The sequence below is a fragment of the Cryptomeria japonica genome, chromosome 2 (assembly GCF_030272615.1).
Source record: "Cryptomeria japonica chromosome 2, Sugi_1.0, whole genome shotgun sequence".
Taxonomy (NCBI): domain Eukaryota; kingdom Viridiplantae; phylum Streptophyta; class Pinopsida; order Cupressales; family Cupressaceae; genus Cryptomeria; species Cryptomeria japonica.
Window position 1 is genome coordinate 75,446,858 of NC_081406.1, and position 19,358 is coordinate 75,466,215.

At 35.1% G+C, this 19,358-nt stretch overlaps 1 protein-coding gene across 2 annotated transcripts in view; it reads right to left on the reverse strand.

Annotated features, from left to right (window-relative positions):
- Positions 1-7,755: 7,755 nt before the first annotated feature.
- The window catches only part of LOC131070757 (cation/calcium exchanger 5), a 30,951-nt gene continuing 19,348 nt past the window's right edge, over positions 7,756-19,358 (reverse strand). The window contains exons 2-3 of one of the 2 annotated variants that reach the window (XM_058006399.2): positions 8,447-8,548; positions 8,049-8,214 (exon numbers count right to left, since the gene is read on the reverse strand). In XM_058006399.2, the coding sequence (XP_057862382.1) occupies positions 8,200-8,214; positions 8,447-8,548 (117 nt within the window). In that variant the 3' untranslated portion in view covers positions 8,049-8,199. Of the gene's footprint in view, positions 8,549-19,358 lie in introns of both variants that reach the window. The other variant, XM_058006398.1, reaches the window with a different exon arrangement.

Here is a 19,358-nt window from a genome sequence, read left to right on the forward strand (position 1 = left end):
TGAATTTGGAAGAAATTAGAAGAAATAAGAAATTAAATGAAATTAGAATTTGGGGATTTGAAAATGGAAGAATTAATTAGTTAATTAAATAATTTAAAGAAACTATTTAATTAGTTAGAAATAGAATTTAATTAAATAATAAATAATCACAATTAATTAAATAATAAATATTTAATTAATAAAAGGGTTAATGATTAGATGATGATAGGGTTGAGATAGAAACTGAGAATTAATTAATTTAAATAATAAAGATTATTTAAATTGGGGAATTAATCAGAATTAATTAAATAATAAACATTTAATTAATATTTAGAAAATGGTTAAAATGATTAAATGATGATAGAAATAGAAAATAGAATAATTAGTACGATTATGAGGAAATATGAAATTAGAAGAATAAGATTAATTAACTTAATTAAAGAATTAAAGAATTATTTAATCAATTAGAAAAATAATTAGTACATGATCAATGAGACATTTTTAGGTGTCTACATTTGCCCCTATTTGAGACAATGTCAAAACGGCATTGTTTCAAATAAAACAAAAAATTATGCCCCAGTATGCCCCGGTGATACTTAGGGTTGAATGCCCCCTCGAGAGATTGTTTGTACATTAAATACATGAATTTGAATTTGGAAGAAATTAGAAGAATTAATTAAATGAAATTAGAATTTAGGGATTTGAAAATGGAAGAATTAATTAGTTAATTAAATAATTTAAAGAAACTATTTAATTAGTTAGAAATAGAATTTAATTAAATAATAAAGATTATTTAATTTAAAGGAATTAAATCACAATTAATTAAATAATTAATATTTAGAAAAGGGTTGAATGATTAGATGATGATAGGATTGAAATAAAAATTGAGAATTAATTTATTTAAATAATCTCTTCTTCTAGAATTCCATTCAAAATGCAAACTTAACATCCATTTGGTAAACCTTGAATCCCTTGAATGCAGCAAATGCAAATAGCATTCTTACTCCTTAAAGTCTAGCAACTGGTGCAAAGGTTTCTCCATAGTCTTCACCTTCTTCTTGTGCATATCCTTTGCAAACTAGTCTAGCCTTGTTCCTAATCACTTCACCATCTTCATTCAACTTGTTTCTAAACACCCACTTAGTACGAATCACATTTTTATCAGCTAGTCTGGGGACAAGTGACCAAGTGTTGTTCTTCTCTATTTGATCAAGCTCTTCATTCATAGCCTTTATCCAATCATCATCTTTGAGAGCTTCTCTCATTGTCTTCAGTTCAATTGTGGAAATCAGACAAGCACTTTCTCTGATCTTTCGTCTTGTTTGTACTCCAGCATTCTTGTCTCCAATTATCTAATCTGTTGAGTGATTTAACTTTACATATCTAGATATAATAATCGGTTCCAGTATAGAAGTTTATTCTTCTTCTTCTTCTTCTTCTTCTTCTTCTTCTTCTTCTTCTTCTTACCAGTTGAGCGGTATCTTCCACACCGTTTTGCTCTACATCATTTTGAACTTTTGGTTCAATAATCACTAGTTTTTGTTCGTCAACTGTATCAGACTTGTTGGTATCATCAGATTTGTCAGAATACTCGTCAACTTTCACATTAACACTTTCCACAATCTTCTTGGTTCTTTTGTTAAAGCACTTGAATGCTTTGCTCTTAGTTGAGTAGCCAAGGGAAGTTCCTTCATCACTCTTAGGATCAAACTTTCTGGTATACTCATCTCTCTTTATGCAACACTTGCTGCCAAAGACTTTGAAATAACTAACATTAGGAGTACAACCATACCATAATTCATAGAGACTTTTGTCACTACCTTTCTTGACCAATACCCGGTTCATTTTGTATATTGCAGTGTTGACTGCTTCTCTCCAAAATATTTTAGGTACATCTCCTTGTATCAACATTGTTCTAGTTGCTTCAACTATGGTCTGATTCCTCCTTTCTGCAATTTCATTCTGTTGTGGTGTGCTTGGTGCAGATAGTTGTCTCTTGATTCCATCCTCATCAGAGTATTTCACAAATTCAGCTGATGTGAATTCTCCACCCCGATTAGATCTCAGGCACTTTAGGTTCTTACCAATTTCTTTCTCCACTAGGGCTTTGAATGCCTTAAACTTGCTCAAAGCGTCAAACTTCTCCTTCAAAAATGTAACCCACATCATTCTTGAATGATCATCATGAAATATCATGAAATATTTGTCACCATAAAAACTCCTAGTCCTCATAGGACTACATAAATCAGTGTGCACCAAATCTAAAATATCTTCAGAAGAAAATGATTTGCCCTTGAAAGAGGAAGTAGTCATCTTACCCAACTGACACTATTTACAAATCACATTGTCTGGTTTGACTAGTTGTGGCATACCTCTAACCATACTTGACTTCTAACCTTAACCAAATTATCTAAATTTACATGACAACATCTTCTATGCCATAACCAATTGTCCCCAACTTTTGCAACCAAACAACTGTTAGCATTAGTATTCAGATGGAATAACTTACCTTTTGTTTGTTTACCGGTAGCAATCAGTTCTCCTTTGCATCCTAAAATCCTACACACTTCATTCTTAAACTCAAGAAGATAACCTTTATCATTTAGCTGACCAACACTCAACAAGTTATGCTTCAATCCTTCAACCCAATACACATCATCAGCATTACTTTTTCCATTTAAAGAAATAGAACCTTTACCTTTTACCATACATGGTGAATTGTTGTCAAATCTCACTACTCCGCCATCAAATTCCTCAAGTGATATGAACTTGTTCTTGTCACCAGTCATGTGATGTGAGCAACCACTATCAATGACCCACTCATCACTGTTGTCAATATGAAATACTAAATCTTTCTTGTCAAAGAGATCTTCCTTAACTGCTACAAAAGCAATTTCATCATTGTCTTCATCCTCTAATTCCTCATCGATAACACCTTCATCAACTGCAACATAACATTGTTTCTTACATTTTCCTTTAAACCTTTTGAACTTTTCCTTCTGATCACTGTTAGGACAATTAGCAGCAATATGTCTTATTTTGTTACATGAGAAGCACTTAAGAGGAAGCTTGCCTTTGTACTTACCGGTGCCTCTAGGAAGTTTCTTTGTCAATAAAGCCTCAATTTCCATCAAGTTATCTTCACCATCCACTTCTCCATTACCACCATAGGGATGACTTGACCTATATTCATTCTTTTATTTTCTTGCCGGTGCATTAGATACTGATGCTTTGAAAGCAAATTCTACTTTAGATACACTATTGTCAAAGCTATTCAACTCAAAAGCAGTAAGCTTATTGACCTCAATTCTTGGATAGCATATACTCTAATAGCATAAGCAAGCAGTAAGGTTCTTAGCATTTTACTTACTACTATGTCTTCTGTTATGGTTCCACCCGCGCTTTTAATTCCTCCAACTACTTCTTTTATCCTCTGTCCATCCTGGGTGATGTTCTCACCTTCCATCATCTTCATGTCATCAAACTTGCCTCTTAGGCTTTCTTCTTTAGCTTTTTGAATATGCTCATCTCCACCATAAATCAACTTCAACTTTTCTCAAACTTCATAAGTTGTTTCAAGACCATGAACATCAATATACTCAGAATCAAAAAAGTGTACTTACAATGGCTTCCAATGCTTGAATATTCTCCTGATGTTCCTTAAGCTAATCTGCAGTCAGAGTACCGGTAGGAGGTGAATACTGATTAATCACATGCTCCCGGAACTGTGACCCCATTCCTTTGATGTAGATCTTCATTATGTTGCTCCAAATTATGTAGTTATCCTTTGTGAACTTAGGACCCTCCTCCATAATCTCGGATCTTTACCTCAAGCGGTTAAGCTTTTGCACAAAGAGGACCTAGTGCTCTAATACCAATTGTTATTGTAAGGATCTGGTAACTACTAAAAGGGGGGGTGAATCAATAGTTAAACAAATCTGCAATACTTTAAAAACACTCCAAAAACCAATATCGGTAACTACTCAAACATATCCGATTAGCAGATTTACCAAACCATTCACTCAAATGTTCATCAACATGCAAACTATGTAAAGATATCAAATGCTCAAACCAATAATGCAATCACCATATGAACACAGAGATTTTTCATGTGGAAACCCAAATGGGAAAAACCACAGTGGAAATTAGCACCCACAAAATATTTGCACTCTTTCGAAATGCGATTGGTTAAAGGCCTAGCCCGGTTAGGAGCTTACAATATGCCCGGTTAAGAGCAGACCATGTTAGGGGTCACCCGGTTAAGGGATTTCACCTTAGCCCTATTAGGAGCTCTACCCTATTAGGAGTAACCTTGTTAGAGGATTTTAAACTCAAGCTAATGAGCCACCCGATGAACGGATTTACAAATAAAACCTGTTAGGATCTACCTGATTAAGGGATTTCAATACTGTTGCAACTCTTAGGGAACAAGAAGGCAAATGATCTAATCACAGCACTTTCTTGCTTGCTAGTACAGATCCATTTCAACTCAATCTCTGCTTCACACATGCACATGCAGACTCTTCAATCTGGTTCGGCACACTCTTCTCAAACCACCAACACAAAATCTCATCTCAAACTCAACCTAAATACTCTTTTCAACTAGGTCGGTTACATAACCCTAAGTACATTCAAAATGCAATGAATTTACAAATAAGCGCAACAAAACAATCCGTCAAAAATACATTACAGATCATTACAACAAATTTCAAAACAATTTCTATCGTTGAATGATTATCGTACATCGATTTGATAAGCAATCAAACCCTTGTCACATTCTGCTAAGCACTTCAATGTTTCCCAAGAAATCTGATCCTTGTACACGCTCAAACACCATCTTATCATTACACACGATTTCTGACACGTCATCACTAAGTTATGAACATGATAAGATCCATCGCCAAATGAAAAATCATTACCGATCAAATATTTGTTACCGGTATACGTTCTTCTTCACAGAGTTTATGATAGTAAATCATAACTCACTCAATATACTAAATTTGTTGATGTGGTGTGGAACATAGATGCATGTTCTCGACTTCAACACTCATGAAAAACCACAACATTTAACTCTTTACCAATCGTCTATACAGGTATCTTGATCATCATATTGTTCATATTTACCTTGTTGTAAACCAGTTCCACTACCGGTTAGACTTTACCAGTAGGCCTAGATGACTTAGATGACTCAACAAACATGGTTGTCATCAATGACAACACAAATAAAGTCATCAAACAACTTACAAATATATCACCATCATCTAGCCAACAATCTCCATCAACTTTACAAGTTATGCCAACAATAACTTTATCGGTAATCTTCTCATCTCATCATCTCCATATGTCAATAATCTCTCCATTATTGTCTTCATCAGTTATGCCAACAATATGCCAATAAAAAATACACTAATAGATTAAACACAGAAAATACACACCAAAATTTACAAAATATTGCCAAAACTGAATACTCTAATCCATCTCCACATAGTAGACTTGAAAGCCATGATAATTTAAAAAGACGAGAATCAAATTGCATTGAACCCCCAGAATTAGAGCTTTCGGGAATGTATAATGGACTAGTACAGATCTTTAGAGAAAGAAAACCTATCGGGAGTTGTTTTGCGATAAGGTACATACAAACTTAAAAGGAAAAAAAAAAAAGAAAGGGGGGGTTTGCCCAAAGAAAATGGAATTTCTAGCTGATCAGAGGAAACATTCAGATATAACTTCTTGGGAAGAGTTTTAAGTTTCGCAACACCTGCAATGATGAGTTTAAGCATTCAATTTGTTTTGGCAACGTCTGCCATGATGAGTTCAAGCACTCAATTTATTAAGAATTGCTACATAAATCTATTAACATGAACATTGGAAATAATTAAAAACCCTAGAGATTAAGCTGTATAACTCAAGCTTAACTAATCCATGTATACACAATCATGAATGAATAAATTATTAGGTGCTAATAGAGTTTGAGCTGCTCGACCATTTCTAAATCTATAACAATTGGAGTGAAACATCCTCTGTTCCCATTACTCTCATTTTTGGGCTTGGTGTTCTGGCCATGCCACTTATTTGTGTTAAGATCGTCAGCAATCCATGACCCTTAAAAGTATCTAAAAAATTTATAATAGTAATATTTTTAGATTTTGACTGTATAACATTTTTTACCATCAAATTTTCAGATCAAACTTCATGATCCATTATCAAGTTGAGTTAAACCCAGAAAGGATTATGATGATGCATCCTCGAAGAGAATGTCGGAAGATAAACTGAAATTTGATGATAAAATATGTTAAAAGTCAAAATTTAGAAATACTACTATATTGCTATCGTGGACTGGAAATTCGTACGTTTTAAATTCACAATTTATTGTTTCAATATAATTCCTCTATTTCCTGGTTATGAATAAGATCCTACTTTCCTGGAAGGCTATTCATAACCATTCTTGTAAATCGTCATGTAACATTTTTTCAAAAGGAAATATTTCCACCATTCAAAATCATGCTATATCATGTGATTTCAATTTGTTTTAGACTCCTTGTATGAGATGAGGTTAACACATTTCAGGTTGATGGTATTTTTTTCAATTAGCATGCACTTAATCGCATTAAGATATCGAGATGAAAGATATAAATTTTAATTTTTCGGCACCCTAGCACATTAATAAAGTAATTCTCTCCACGCTTAGTTTCATTCGTCATTTATTTAACACCACAGCAAAATATGCGAAGCTGTCCATGTAAACAACTTCTGAATTTACAATACCCTTTAGTGGCAGCATAGTAAGAGTCCATATGGAAACTCCTGTTTAGATATTGAATTTCTGTGGAATATCAGTTTGTGAAGAAATTTTTAGAACTAATGGTCACCACTTTCGGCAACTATCTTTCAAATAGTAACCATTTCTTCTATATGACCTTTCACTCGTATATTAGTAATATTCTTAAACATGGGACCCCCACCAACCTCAACTCAACACCCAGTGTATTCTTTCTCATTATTTACTAAAAAGAAATACGTGCAAAAATGCAGCATTACCATACAAAAATCCACATTGTTGAATATATATCCTGGTAAGATTTCCAAATGTACACACATGGTCTTAAAAATAAAAGTACCAGTTCAGCATTCATGATGAACATTTTTGAAAAATCTCTTATCCTGTTAAGAATGTTTTCCAATTTCCTCACCCTATTTTGCATTATTGCCATTTAATCATCTTTTGCACATTTTAACCCTGGCATGCATATCAAATGATTCAGATTACCGCATATCTGTTCTTTCTGAGGAATCTAACCTTTTAGCAACTATATGATCCACCAGTTAGGCATTCAAATGCAACAATGAAAACATGCCTAGGTATAAGATGTTTTATCAGGATTTTGCCACGGATTTAACATGCCCAGGTTACAAACTAAATATTGCTTGCCATACAGAGCATACCAAAACACAGCCACCAAAATTGTATTCGATCAACCCACAGAGTATGAAATAAGATCATAGATTCATATATTTCAAAGATAAGACATTCAAGTGACCCTCAAGTCTGACTCTTCAAAAGGGCAAAAATAAAGTAGTGTTGTGAATTATGATATTAACTAGTCGATATAAAATCCAAGAAAAGCAGGATGCAAGTTAGAAATGGAGAATCCTCAAAAGGTTTTCTTACATGCCATTAAACAAAACAAGGCTGGTCGATCGAGAATATAAAGACGGGATGTAATGCCAAGCACCTAGAGGGTTACCAAATTGCAACAGCAATGAAGGAACTAAAAGTTGGGATGTAAAAGTTGGTAGGAGTGCGTTTTCATATCATTTTTGCAATCATTAAACTTACAACAATAAAGATAATGTACAAAGCGATGAGGCAAGATCCCCATAATCGAGTGACTTGAAATCTTGACCAAGTGATAACTAGTAGTGAGCCAAGCAAGCTCATGAATAAAAAACAAAATGCTACAACAATACTAACATGAAAGTGAAGATAATAGCCAGAAGGATATGCATGGGCTGTGCGAATCACAAGTGCAAGCCCAAATCCAATAAGCATGTTAAACATAGGTCCTGCATAACAACCAGCCATTGCCATGGCTGGCTGTCCAGCCTTTGCAACTGCAACATCTGCCACTAGATCCCCCACAGAATTTCCCCATGCCAGCACTGTTAAACCCAATAAAGCTGGCGGCAACTTTAATATGATACCAAGCGCTGCCAAGCAACCTAGAAGCTCTCCAGCTACAAAGGAGATTGAACAAACACTCATCACAAATGCCACCACTATTGATAATATCTGCTCTTTATCTGGTGGTTCATCAATAATTAAATAATGCGCCAATCCTATACAACTACTTAGTTCTAGAACCACCATCCACAAAGGGAAATAAAAATTTGGTATTATAAACACCAATGGATAGTCAAAAGGGACAAACGAGCTACAAAAGTACAACAATACAAGTGGACATAATACAATGTTGGCAGATGAGTAAAATCGGCTCCATTCTGAAGAACATATGGACGGGATTAAAAGCTTCAGCACCAGCTTAACTGGCAACTCCCACAATTGAGTAAACTGGTACAAAAGAAAAAACATCGTATCAGCCAACCTGTATCTCAAAATATAAATGGTATACTGAGAAAAATCAATCAAAAGATGTACAGAGCAACGAATGACATGTCAGAGACAGATATCATTAATGGTAAGCAAAGAAGGAAAGGACAAAAAGAAGGGCACTTTTTCACAAGTTCTCTGCACTTGAGATACAAATAGGGGTTTTTTTTCTGGAGGAGATGCAAATAGGGTTTTATTTTTTAGCTTGAGATGCAAATAGGGATTTATTTTTTAATTTGAAAAGCTCTAGAGCAAAATCAAATAAGCACGATATACCAAATGAAGATGAATTCTAAGAGCAAAAAGTCCATGATAATCTTACATGTATAGCAAAATTCAGAATATCACCAGTTCAAAACACATATTAAGAAAACTTCTAATGTGAATGTCAGCACCTTGATATATTGAAAAGGGTACTACTGTTAGATCATAGAAGTACAAATTAACTTGATGTACATGAGGTTTTCACAGTTCATGGGAATTGAGCAAAATGGTTCTGAAAAAACTGTGGATGTTTAATACAAATTAAACAGATGTGAGTTTCCATAAGCATTCCACTCAAATTAACTTATCCAAAAAGCTAAGCGACTCATCAGGGGGCATGCCCAGATCTGGGTCTGGTTCATACCCAGTCTGGACCTAGGTCTTGTATGCAATGGGATATGACCTGGGTATCAACACCCGCAGGTTCATCCCAAACAGACCAATAATGATTCTGAATGAACTCACGCAGAAAAATGTTTCTTTTTTAATTATTTTATCATTTTTCAAATGACTTTTTTCCATCACATTTTACAAACCAAAAATTATAAAAAACACTCCCGCATCTTGCTATTTCTCTATTAATAGCAAGGGGCTTGTACAAACGGTGCTACTGCAGCAATACGATCATTTATCTGTTGATGGAGCCATCCCAAAGCTTCTCCTCCTACTTACTTCTCTGTCCAATAATGGCCGATGAGTATGTTTGTGAATGTGAGTTTTGGAGATGTTTTTATTATCTGGTGCCACCACTGTTCTAAATTCGTGTTATTAACACCAAGATATTCTTTTCTTTTTACTGCTTTTAAGTGTCCAATGCTGTAATAGTGAGCTTTATTTTTTAATATTTTATTGTTATGCTCTTAATGGGGTCTACACAAAGCAAGTTAAGCTTTTAATATTAGCCACATTCAAATATATAACTTTTTAACACTCGTTTTGTTTATTACATGTGTTATGTGGTTATCCATGTTTTGGGTTAAAAAAATAATCTAGTAATAATAATTTTTATATGTTTTTGTACAGAAACTAAAAATGAACCCAGCCCCAAAAAATTAGCTAAATCCATGTATTGAACCTGCAAATCTGAACCTGAACCAGCTACTCACCAAAAAAGGACAGATCACAAGGGCTATGTTAAATATGAGATTAAAAAAGTTAAGGGGACACAACAAAAGATACAATAACTATTCGATTAAAAATCTTGTTCATATAATGATGTTAATAAGGGTAAGAGTCTGATGGAGGGGGCTTCCTAAAAATTTCATTGGGTATAGAAATATTTTAAATCTGATTTGGTAGTGCAGTTTAGCTTAAAAGTTTATGCTCTGATATTTAGGGAAGCTAGTGATCTCATGAAGAACGCTGCAAATAAAAAATTTATAAATAAACACCATTTTCCTTCTATTTCTTTTTTAGCAGGAATTTAAAATGGCAGCTAATTGACAACTGGCAGAAAAAATTCCTAAGCTGGTGGGACAATTTCCAGCCCCACCCAAATTGCACCCACTGAAATATGCAGTCCTAAAAAGTAGGGGCTACTATTTTTCAGGAAAAGATTCAAAATAATCCTATAGCGTTAATTTTTTTGATTCATGGAACCTCCTGCTCCATGAAAATAGATCTTGAAGCCCTCCCATGGGACCTAACCCTAATGCCATGATCTCTTCTATTATAACTGACCAATGACAATAATCAACAAGGGCAATATTAAAGCAGAAATAAAGAGTAAGTGCACAACAAAAAAAAAATAGTGACAAATGCTTCCTCAATGACTTCAAGTATAATAAATTTAAATGCATTGTCAGTTATTATTTCATGACTAATGACAATAATCACAAAAGCCATTATCAGGAAACAATTCTGTGTGCCCATATGTCAGCTACACATCAAATGAAGTATATTGAATCAACACCTACAGCAGTGCTTTATAATAATTTTGATCCACTATATAAAGTCAGGGTTGATTATGAATTTATTTGAATGAAGTAAACCTATTGTAACTTTGACACTGGGTTACGAGTATATGCATGAAATTTCAAAATACTTGTGTGCATATTACTTATTAGTATGAATTGAGTAACAAGGATTGTGATGATAATATTCTTCATCTACAACATTAATTGAATATGCTCGATATTTGATGCCATATACACTTAATTATTTTAACCCAAGATCAATCTTCAAATCACGTTTGTATGATGCATGGTTGAACAAACCCCCAAAGAATATAGTTTCTTTCTCAATAGAAATTTAGATTTTAGAAAGAGCCGAGGTAATTAATCACCTTTATTTAATATATGGTGCAACAAGCCCCTAAAGAATCTAGTTTCTTTCTCAATAGAAATTAAGATTTTTGGAAGAGAAGCGGTAATTAATCAACACAACTAATGCGGGCATGATATGGTAGAGTTGTAGAATTGAGCAACAATATGAGAACTAAGATACAAACCGTACAAACAAGAAATAATGTGCTGAGAGACCAATGAAAAAATGTCATTGCACTTTTGACTAACACATGGACTATCAACATTCATTTGCATGACAATTTCCCCATATATAGTTGTTTTCTACTTGCAATGTAATGCAAATGACACCTATATATCTCAAACCCACCATCTACATAACCATGCTAATCACCAGTGAATTAATCCCCTATGCATGCAACACATATATATGATCATTCTAACCACCTTCTTTATAATATTGTTGCCTTCACCACTTGAAGCATCTCATCCAATGTCTGTCCCATAGTTTAAAAACTCAGACTTTGCAAAATACTCTGCAGGCCTTAAATTTGAATTCAGACTTGGGACTTGAGAAAAACTTGGCAAAAGTTCTGAACTTTAAACATCACATAGGACTGTAGAAAATCTTTTAAAACACACATATAACTGAATTTGCAGAAGTCATAAGTAGTTTTTCTTTTATTTATTCAATGCACATCATAGAGTCAAATTTATTTTACTAATTAAAAATCCTTATTAATACTTTTACAAGTTTCACCCATGGAAAAGATAAGCCCAAAACAAATTTTATTTTTCCTTGTCAAAACCAGAGCCAGAGTTTGGTGTGGCAGTCCCAGTGAGGTCAAGCTGCAGTGCCCCTCAAGGATATCTAGGGGCAGGGCCTCCAACAGGGTTTGGGGACAGTACCCCTTACACATTCTGTATTGCTATATGGGGTGGGGTCAAGGGGCAGAGCCCCTGCCACCAAACCCAAATTAAAGCCTTCAAGACGACCCAAGCCTTCATGGTGGGTGTCATTTTCCTAAATTTGTCACAAAGCACCATTGTCGGAGGAACAACAGCAAAAATGAGAAAATGAAAAACAAGAATGGTCTTTTTTCCCATCTAGCAAGTTTTAATATAAGACTCGCGAGCTTTGGCAATTTTTTGACAAGTTTTTCAGCAACTACTTACCAATAACTTGGCGATGAGTTAGTAGGCAATAACTCACAAGGCCCATTTAGCACATGAGCACTGATGAGTCAGCAAGTTACATGCCAAGTTTCAAAACTACGGTCTGTCCTATGAAATATACCTCAATTTAGAGTTACACCAATCAATTCAATTTTTCAACTTCCTTATACCTTTCTACCAGTGTCTTCTGCTTCAAATGTCAAGCACACATTGCTCTTGACATACATGGTGCATTTATCTTATTGCTAAACCTGCTTCTTCTACCCTAAATCTGTCTTGCTACTGCTGTATTAAATTAAACTTTAATCCAATTCCTCTGCTGTAGATCCTATAGCAACATTCTTGACATTTTCAGCATCAATAACACATTCCAGTTTATTTTACTGCCAACCCTCAATCAGTCACAACAAACTAAGCTATCCTGGCAACTTCAAAAACATCTTGTATTTCAATTTCCTATCTGCTTGGTAAAAATATAAAGACCCAAACTAAATGCATAAAAAAACCAAACCAAACAGACCCAAGTATATTCCAGCAACAAATAATTTTATTTTTATTTGGTTCATGCATTCATGTGCAAATTGAAATACGTTAAACTAATGCAGCTTACTGGGTGCACCCAGCAAGCAAATCCAAATGCCTTTGAAGCCTCTAAACTCTCAACAGTCTGCAAAACTGGACACTTGGCCATCCTGGATATTTTGCATGATCCTGCTGCAATTCTATACCATGGACTGCCCTGAGGGTTTCTTTCCCCAAGGATTAGACTTACCCACCTGTAGATTTCTGCCTTCGAGTGTTCAAAACTGCCAAAAGCAGTGTCACATTACTATGAAAGAAATTGAATTTGTTTGCAATTTTCAAAAGCGTCTACTCTTTTTGCCTTGTGCCTTTTTATAATCCGTCCCCTGGTGATCCTAAATCATAGGCAGCCATTCCTCAAATGATGGCAGTTGACCAATCCTCAATTCATGGCAGTTGACTTCCAAGCCATCCCTAAATCAACGACAGTAAATAGAAAATATATCTCTCAACCAAAGGTGGTTAACTACACATTCAACTGTCAAAGCCACACTCAATCAATGAAGAAACCAAACAGTTTACCAACCACCTTATTCCAGTCCATTGCAAACCTAACTAACTGACCACATGCCCCTTTTATTTGAGGCATTAGGCATTGGCCAGTTTATTTGGATTAAGAATGTAGTCATTTTGAAATCTTGAATATAATATAGATATGTGGATATTTGGCATTTTCATTGTTAAATGCAATATGTTTGAGTATTTCAAAGTTTCATATGTTATTCCTTGTACATTTTTTATAACAATTTTTAAGTACTATATAATTGCACCACCATCTTGCTATTGTCCCCAAATCTAGGCTGTTGGTACCATTGTCTAGAGCATAGCAGCAAAATTCATTTGGAGAAAAGATCGGCAAATAAAACGCATAAGATATTTTACAGAATTTAAAATACGGAATTTAAATGTCAAAAAATCAGATTTAAAATATATAATATTATAATATAATTACAATAATATATTGTAAATTATTAAATATTATCATATTATATTATTATAATTATATTTACGAATAATTATTCTATCATTATAATATTTTAACATAATTAATAATTATATTATTATAAATTATTATAATCATTAATTATTTTATTATATAATATAATACTTATAATTTTTGTATAATTATAATTTATATTATTATATTATATAATAAATAATTGATATTATAGTAATTAATAAATTATATAGTATATAATATATAACCAGTAGATTATATTATTATAAATATAGAGAGAGTCACCTATCCTCGATCTCTGGATCGACCCAAATGGACAAGCAATTGAGTAGCAAAGCCTTTACTCCTGGTCTGAATATTATATTATACTTATAATATAAATTAAAAAAGAAAAAAGAAAGAAAACAAAATTAAGAAAAAATTAAGTGAAAAAACCCTAGTCCCGACTAGGTGCTTGGAGAAAACAACAGTGCACACCCTTTCATGTGTGCTCGGTGCCTAGAGTAGACAACAATGCCCTTTTGCGTGTGACCTGACCTGTTCCCCACCACATCCTACAATAGTTCATCACATTCCAAGAGCTTTCTCAAACCCACAAATTTTCCTGAAACCTTGGACACATTGCCCTAGTGATTATTTCACTATTTTTTACTCAATTGTTTTCTGATTTTTAGCACATTACAATGCCAAAAACTCTCTACAAGTTGTGGGTCAACGATTTTCATGAAAAAGCGTGATTTAATGAGGGATAAAATCAGCAAACCTATTGATTTCTGATTTTTATGATTAATCACAATTTTTTCGCAATTTCTACTTCTTGAGTACTTTGATGGTTTCAAGCCCATTCCATTATGCAGTTCCATATATAAAATTGTAACAAAAGCAATAGCTTTCAGATTCAAGAAGGTTGTTGCAAAGATAATCTTGGAAAAACAAAGATTTCTATGGAAAAGATAGATTATTGGATGGTATCATCATTGCACATGAAGTGATCAATTCAATAAAACATTGGAAAAAGGATTAGATGCTCTTGAAATCGAATAAGGGTATGGTATCAAAGAGTTTCTTAATTTGAGTTGCAAGCTTGATCTTGTAGTGCATAGATTATGGATGGTATCAGCATTGCACATTAAGTGATCAATTTTTTTTTTGAACATTGGAAGAAGGATTAGATGCCTGGCACTAAATAGTGAACGAAGTGGAGTGTAACATCTGCGCAGCAGTAGAGTTCAGCATCGGGGTCAACTCCTCCTAATGATGGATATCAGGAAGTGACATCTCCTCGGGGAAGTTCCATCTCCTAATGATGGGGTCATATCTAGCTATAGAAAATTATGTATATCTCTATAATTATGGATAGATAGATATCTAGATATATAGATCTATAAAAATATGGCTAGTTATAATTATCATTAGAGGAGAGTTCTCATGAGAGGCTAGTTAGAATTCTAATTATAGGATATTTCTCATTAGAGGATATTGATAATTGGATAGTTATGGATGCTAGACTCATAGCTGGCTGGGATGTTCCACTTGACCCACTTGTCTCAGTCTCTAAAACTCAGAGCCTTTTCCCTCCCCCTGGGTTCAAGTAAGGGTATGGTATCAAAAAGTTTCTTAATTTGAGTTACAAGCTTGTATCTTGGAGTGCCTCTTATAGACAAAAAAGCCTCAAATAATGAATGGAAATCTTTGTTGGATAGTTTATGATATAAGCTTGCCTCTTGGAAAGGGAAATGGCTCTCTTGCTAACAAAATTACATTAATCGAGGCATTGCTCTCCACCATCCAATCTATATAATGTCTTATTTTAGTATCCCAAGAAAGGTAGCAAAGGAAATTGCAGATGCACAAAGAACTTTCTCCTAGAGTGCTCCTAGTGTACAAAAGAAATATAACTTAATCCAATGGTTGAAGGTCTATGCCAAAAGAAAGGAGGATCAAATGGATTTTTGAGATTGCAAATTGATGAATAGAGCACTTGGATAGAAACTCCTTTAGTGGATGTACAAGGAAACAAGACTTTGGAGCCAAGTCCTATGATGTAAATGTTGAAAATGTAGCTAGGTCGCATCCCTTGATTGGGCCGACCTAGCTTGGTAAACTTTTAATGTGGCCTTCGGCCTTAAAAATTTATTGTGTATGGGCCTATTTGGGATATTATGTAACTTGATTTAGGGTTGGGCCCAATTGGGCGCTCAAGATTAATGAAACTTGTAAAATGAAAATATGTATTTGTATTTTGGCGGCAACTTGGAGATGGCCGACCTAGTAAAGTTAAGGCAATGTACTCATATATATTGAAGGCAAGTTGACGCCTCATAACATAAATTAGTATTCATTCTACAACAGCGAATAACTCTGATACATCAGCAAATATACTTGAAGATCAAGTGAACATTTATTTGAAGGTCTGTGATCTCAATCTGAGCCCTAGCGAATCTCTTCTTAGCTGGGCAAACTTCATTACCAGCTGAGCGAACATCACCCTAGGCTGTTTTGAGGCTGCCGAACCTGCTACAGGCAGTAGTACCTGCATTTTGGAGACTTCTTCAACACTGATCTCAGGTCCCGAGATCAGTTAAGTTGTGTCACTTATGTTTATGCCCTAGCTGGGCAAAGTTGTAACCTATTTCTGTCATTAATCTAAGGCAGATCTGAGACATTAGTTGCTGTGTTTCTCCTCCAAGAGGGAGGTTTTCCCAGGGTATTATTGTGTTGTGTGTTCTTCTTTCTGTGCATTCTGTTTTCTGCTCATTAATTGTTAATCTGACCACTAAAAACTAACATGGTATCAGAACGGGTTCCTTCTATAAAGCCTAACAGCTTGAAGGTAGATCCTATATCCTTTTTTTTCTTTTTCAGACTGAGAAATCAGAGCATGTAGCACAGAGAAGTGTTGAAGAAGACTAGCATGAATGCAATTCTATCAAGCTTATCGCTCTACTCATACAAACTGGGAAACGATTCACAACTATTGATTGCTAATGTCATGCAATGTCTAGACTTCAAACTAAATTCACACTCCTGTGGCAAGGGTATTTATGAAGTGCTTATAGATGAGAATGGATTCTGAGTGATGGCGAGGGCCGAAGGCCACGCAGCCATCATCAAATGATTCAGTGTGATCTAAGTGGATGGTTATGTTGAAAACTAACTTATAAGAGAAGAATTTTTTGAAATTTTCATGTTGTTATCAATTCATTGGATAGTGAATCATGTATGATAGTCTTGAACTATTAGTAACCTCTCTTAAATGCTTTTAGGACAGACTGAGGAGCATAAAGATGATGATTGTATTCAAGAGAGGAAGGTTTTGAGACATCCTGTGAGGAAGCATCACAGGCTAAAGACTAAGAGACATAGCTTAGTTGGTGATACTACGATCAAGTTCACCTTCAGAGGGAGTTTGTTGTATTCAGCTTCAAAGGGAGCTTGTTTGTTGTTTCAGCTTCAGAGGAAGCCATAGCCCTCGGTTAAGGCAATCTTCCAAGAGAAGATTGAGGTGAAAGCCCTCGGTTAAGGCAATCTTCCGGGAGAAAGTTGAGGTGAAAGCCTTCGTTCCACCCTCTGCAAGTAGGCATGGTGGTGTTGTATTCTTCTCTGGGAGAAGTCTAAGGTTAGAGCCCTCATTCCACCCTCTGCGAGTAGGTATGATGGGTATCATGGATGAAATTCCATGATGAGTTCGTTCATCCTCTGGGAGTAGCCATGGTGAACGTATCATGTGTTTCATCCATGGGCGTAGCCATGGTAGTAGTCACGATATGACTTGATTGATCAAGGGATCCTCCCTAGCTAAGAGGGAGTGTTGAAAATGTAGCTAGGTCGAATCCCATGATTGGGCCGACCTAGCTTGGTAAACTTTTAATGTGGCCTTCGGCCTTAAAAATTTATTGTGTATGGGCCTATTTGGGATATTATGTAACTTGATTTAGGGTTGGGCCCAATTGGGCGCTCAAGATTAATGAAACTTGTAAAATGAAAATATGTATTTGTATTTTGGCGGCAACTTGGAGATGGCCGACCTGGTAAAGTTAAGGCAATGTACTCATATCTATTGAAGGCAAGTTGACGCCTCATAAAATAAATTAGTATTCATTCTACAACAGCGAATAACTGTGATACATCAGCGAATATACTTGAAGATCAAGCGAATATATATTTGAAGGTCTGTGATCTCAGTCTGAGCCCTAGCGAATCTCTTCTTAGCTGGGAAAACTTCATTACCAGCTGAGCGAACATCACCCTAGGCTGTTCTGAGGCTGCTGAACCTGCTACAGGCAGTAGTACCTGCATTTTGGAGACTTCTTCAAGTCTGATCTCAGGTCCCAGAATCAGATAAGTTGTGTCACTTATGTTTGTGCCCTAGCTGGGCAAAGTTGTAACCTATTTATGTGATTAATCTAAGGCAGATCTGAGACATTAGTTGCTGGGTTTTTCCTCCAAGAGGGAGGTTTTCCCAGGGTATATTTGTGTTGTGTGTTCTTCTTTCTGTGCATTCTGTTTTCTGTTCATTAATTGTTAATCTGACCACTAAAAACTAACAGTAAATATATCGAAGGGGATTGTGTGGACAGTTTTTCCCATGAACAAGGTTCCATGAGGTTCAGGTTTATTGAATTTCCTATGCATATATTGATCTTGGGTCATTAGGGATATCAAATGGAGGATAGGGAAGGATGACAAGGTTAAATGGGCATTTATAAACAACAAAACCCCAAAGCCTCTTGCTTCTCATTTAATAGAGGCTAAAGAGTGGGTTAGACTCATCCCCCCATGCCCCAAATTGGAGAAAGCATGTAAGCAAGTAGAGGCTCTCCTCAACAAATGGCCCATCTGCACATGCTAAAAGAGGACAAATTTATTTGGGGTAAGAGTAAATCAAGGGATATCACAATCAAAGAGGCCTCTTTTTGCAACAAAGAAAGGGGAGGGGGTGATTTCCCTAATAGAAAAACTTTGATTGATAAAGGCTTAAGCTGAAGGCTAATGAGTTTCTTTGGATTGCAACTAACAGGAGGGCTCTGGCATAGTATAAACTAAGGAAAACAAGAAAAGTGGGTCCCTCCTAGTTTTGTTTTTGCAATGAAGAAGAGGAATCTAATGCACATATAGTTTTTCACTGTCCATGTGCAAGAAGATCTAGAATTAGTTTCACAAAAAATGGGGGATGATCGGGCCTCTCCCGAGGAATATGAAAGATCTCAAAATTGGTTACTCAAGATTAGATACTCAAATTTGATCCTGATTGAAAATCTGTTTCTAACTCTTATAATCTAGAATATGTGGCTAGAAAGAAATAGGTGAATATTCTTGGAGAAGGAAGTTTTACTAGGAGCAGATCTAGGATAGAATAATATCCACAATACAAGGGCTTGGGGAAAGCAAGTAAGGAGATGAGGATTTGAAGAAGAGGAACTTCTTTTAGTTAGAAGCCTAGCCATAAAATAAGATGCAAGTGCAAATAAAGGAGGATAAGACAATTCAATGTTTCCCCCAGAACCTACATGAAGAAGTGGTAATCAAAGATGATAAAGGGCAATCA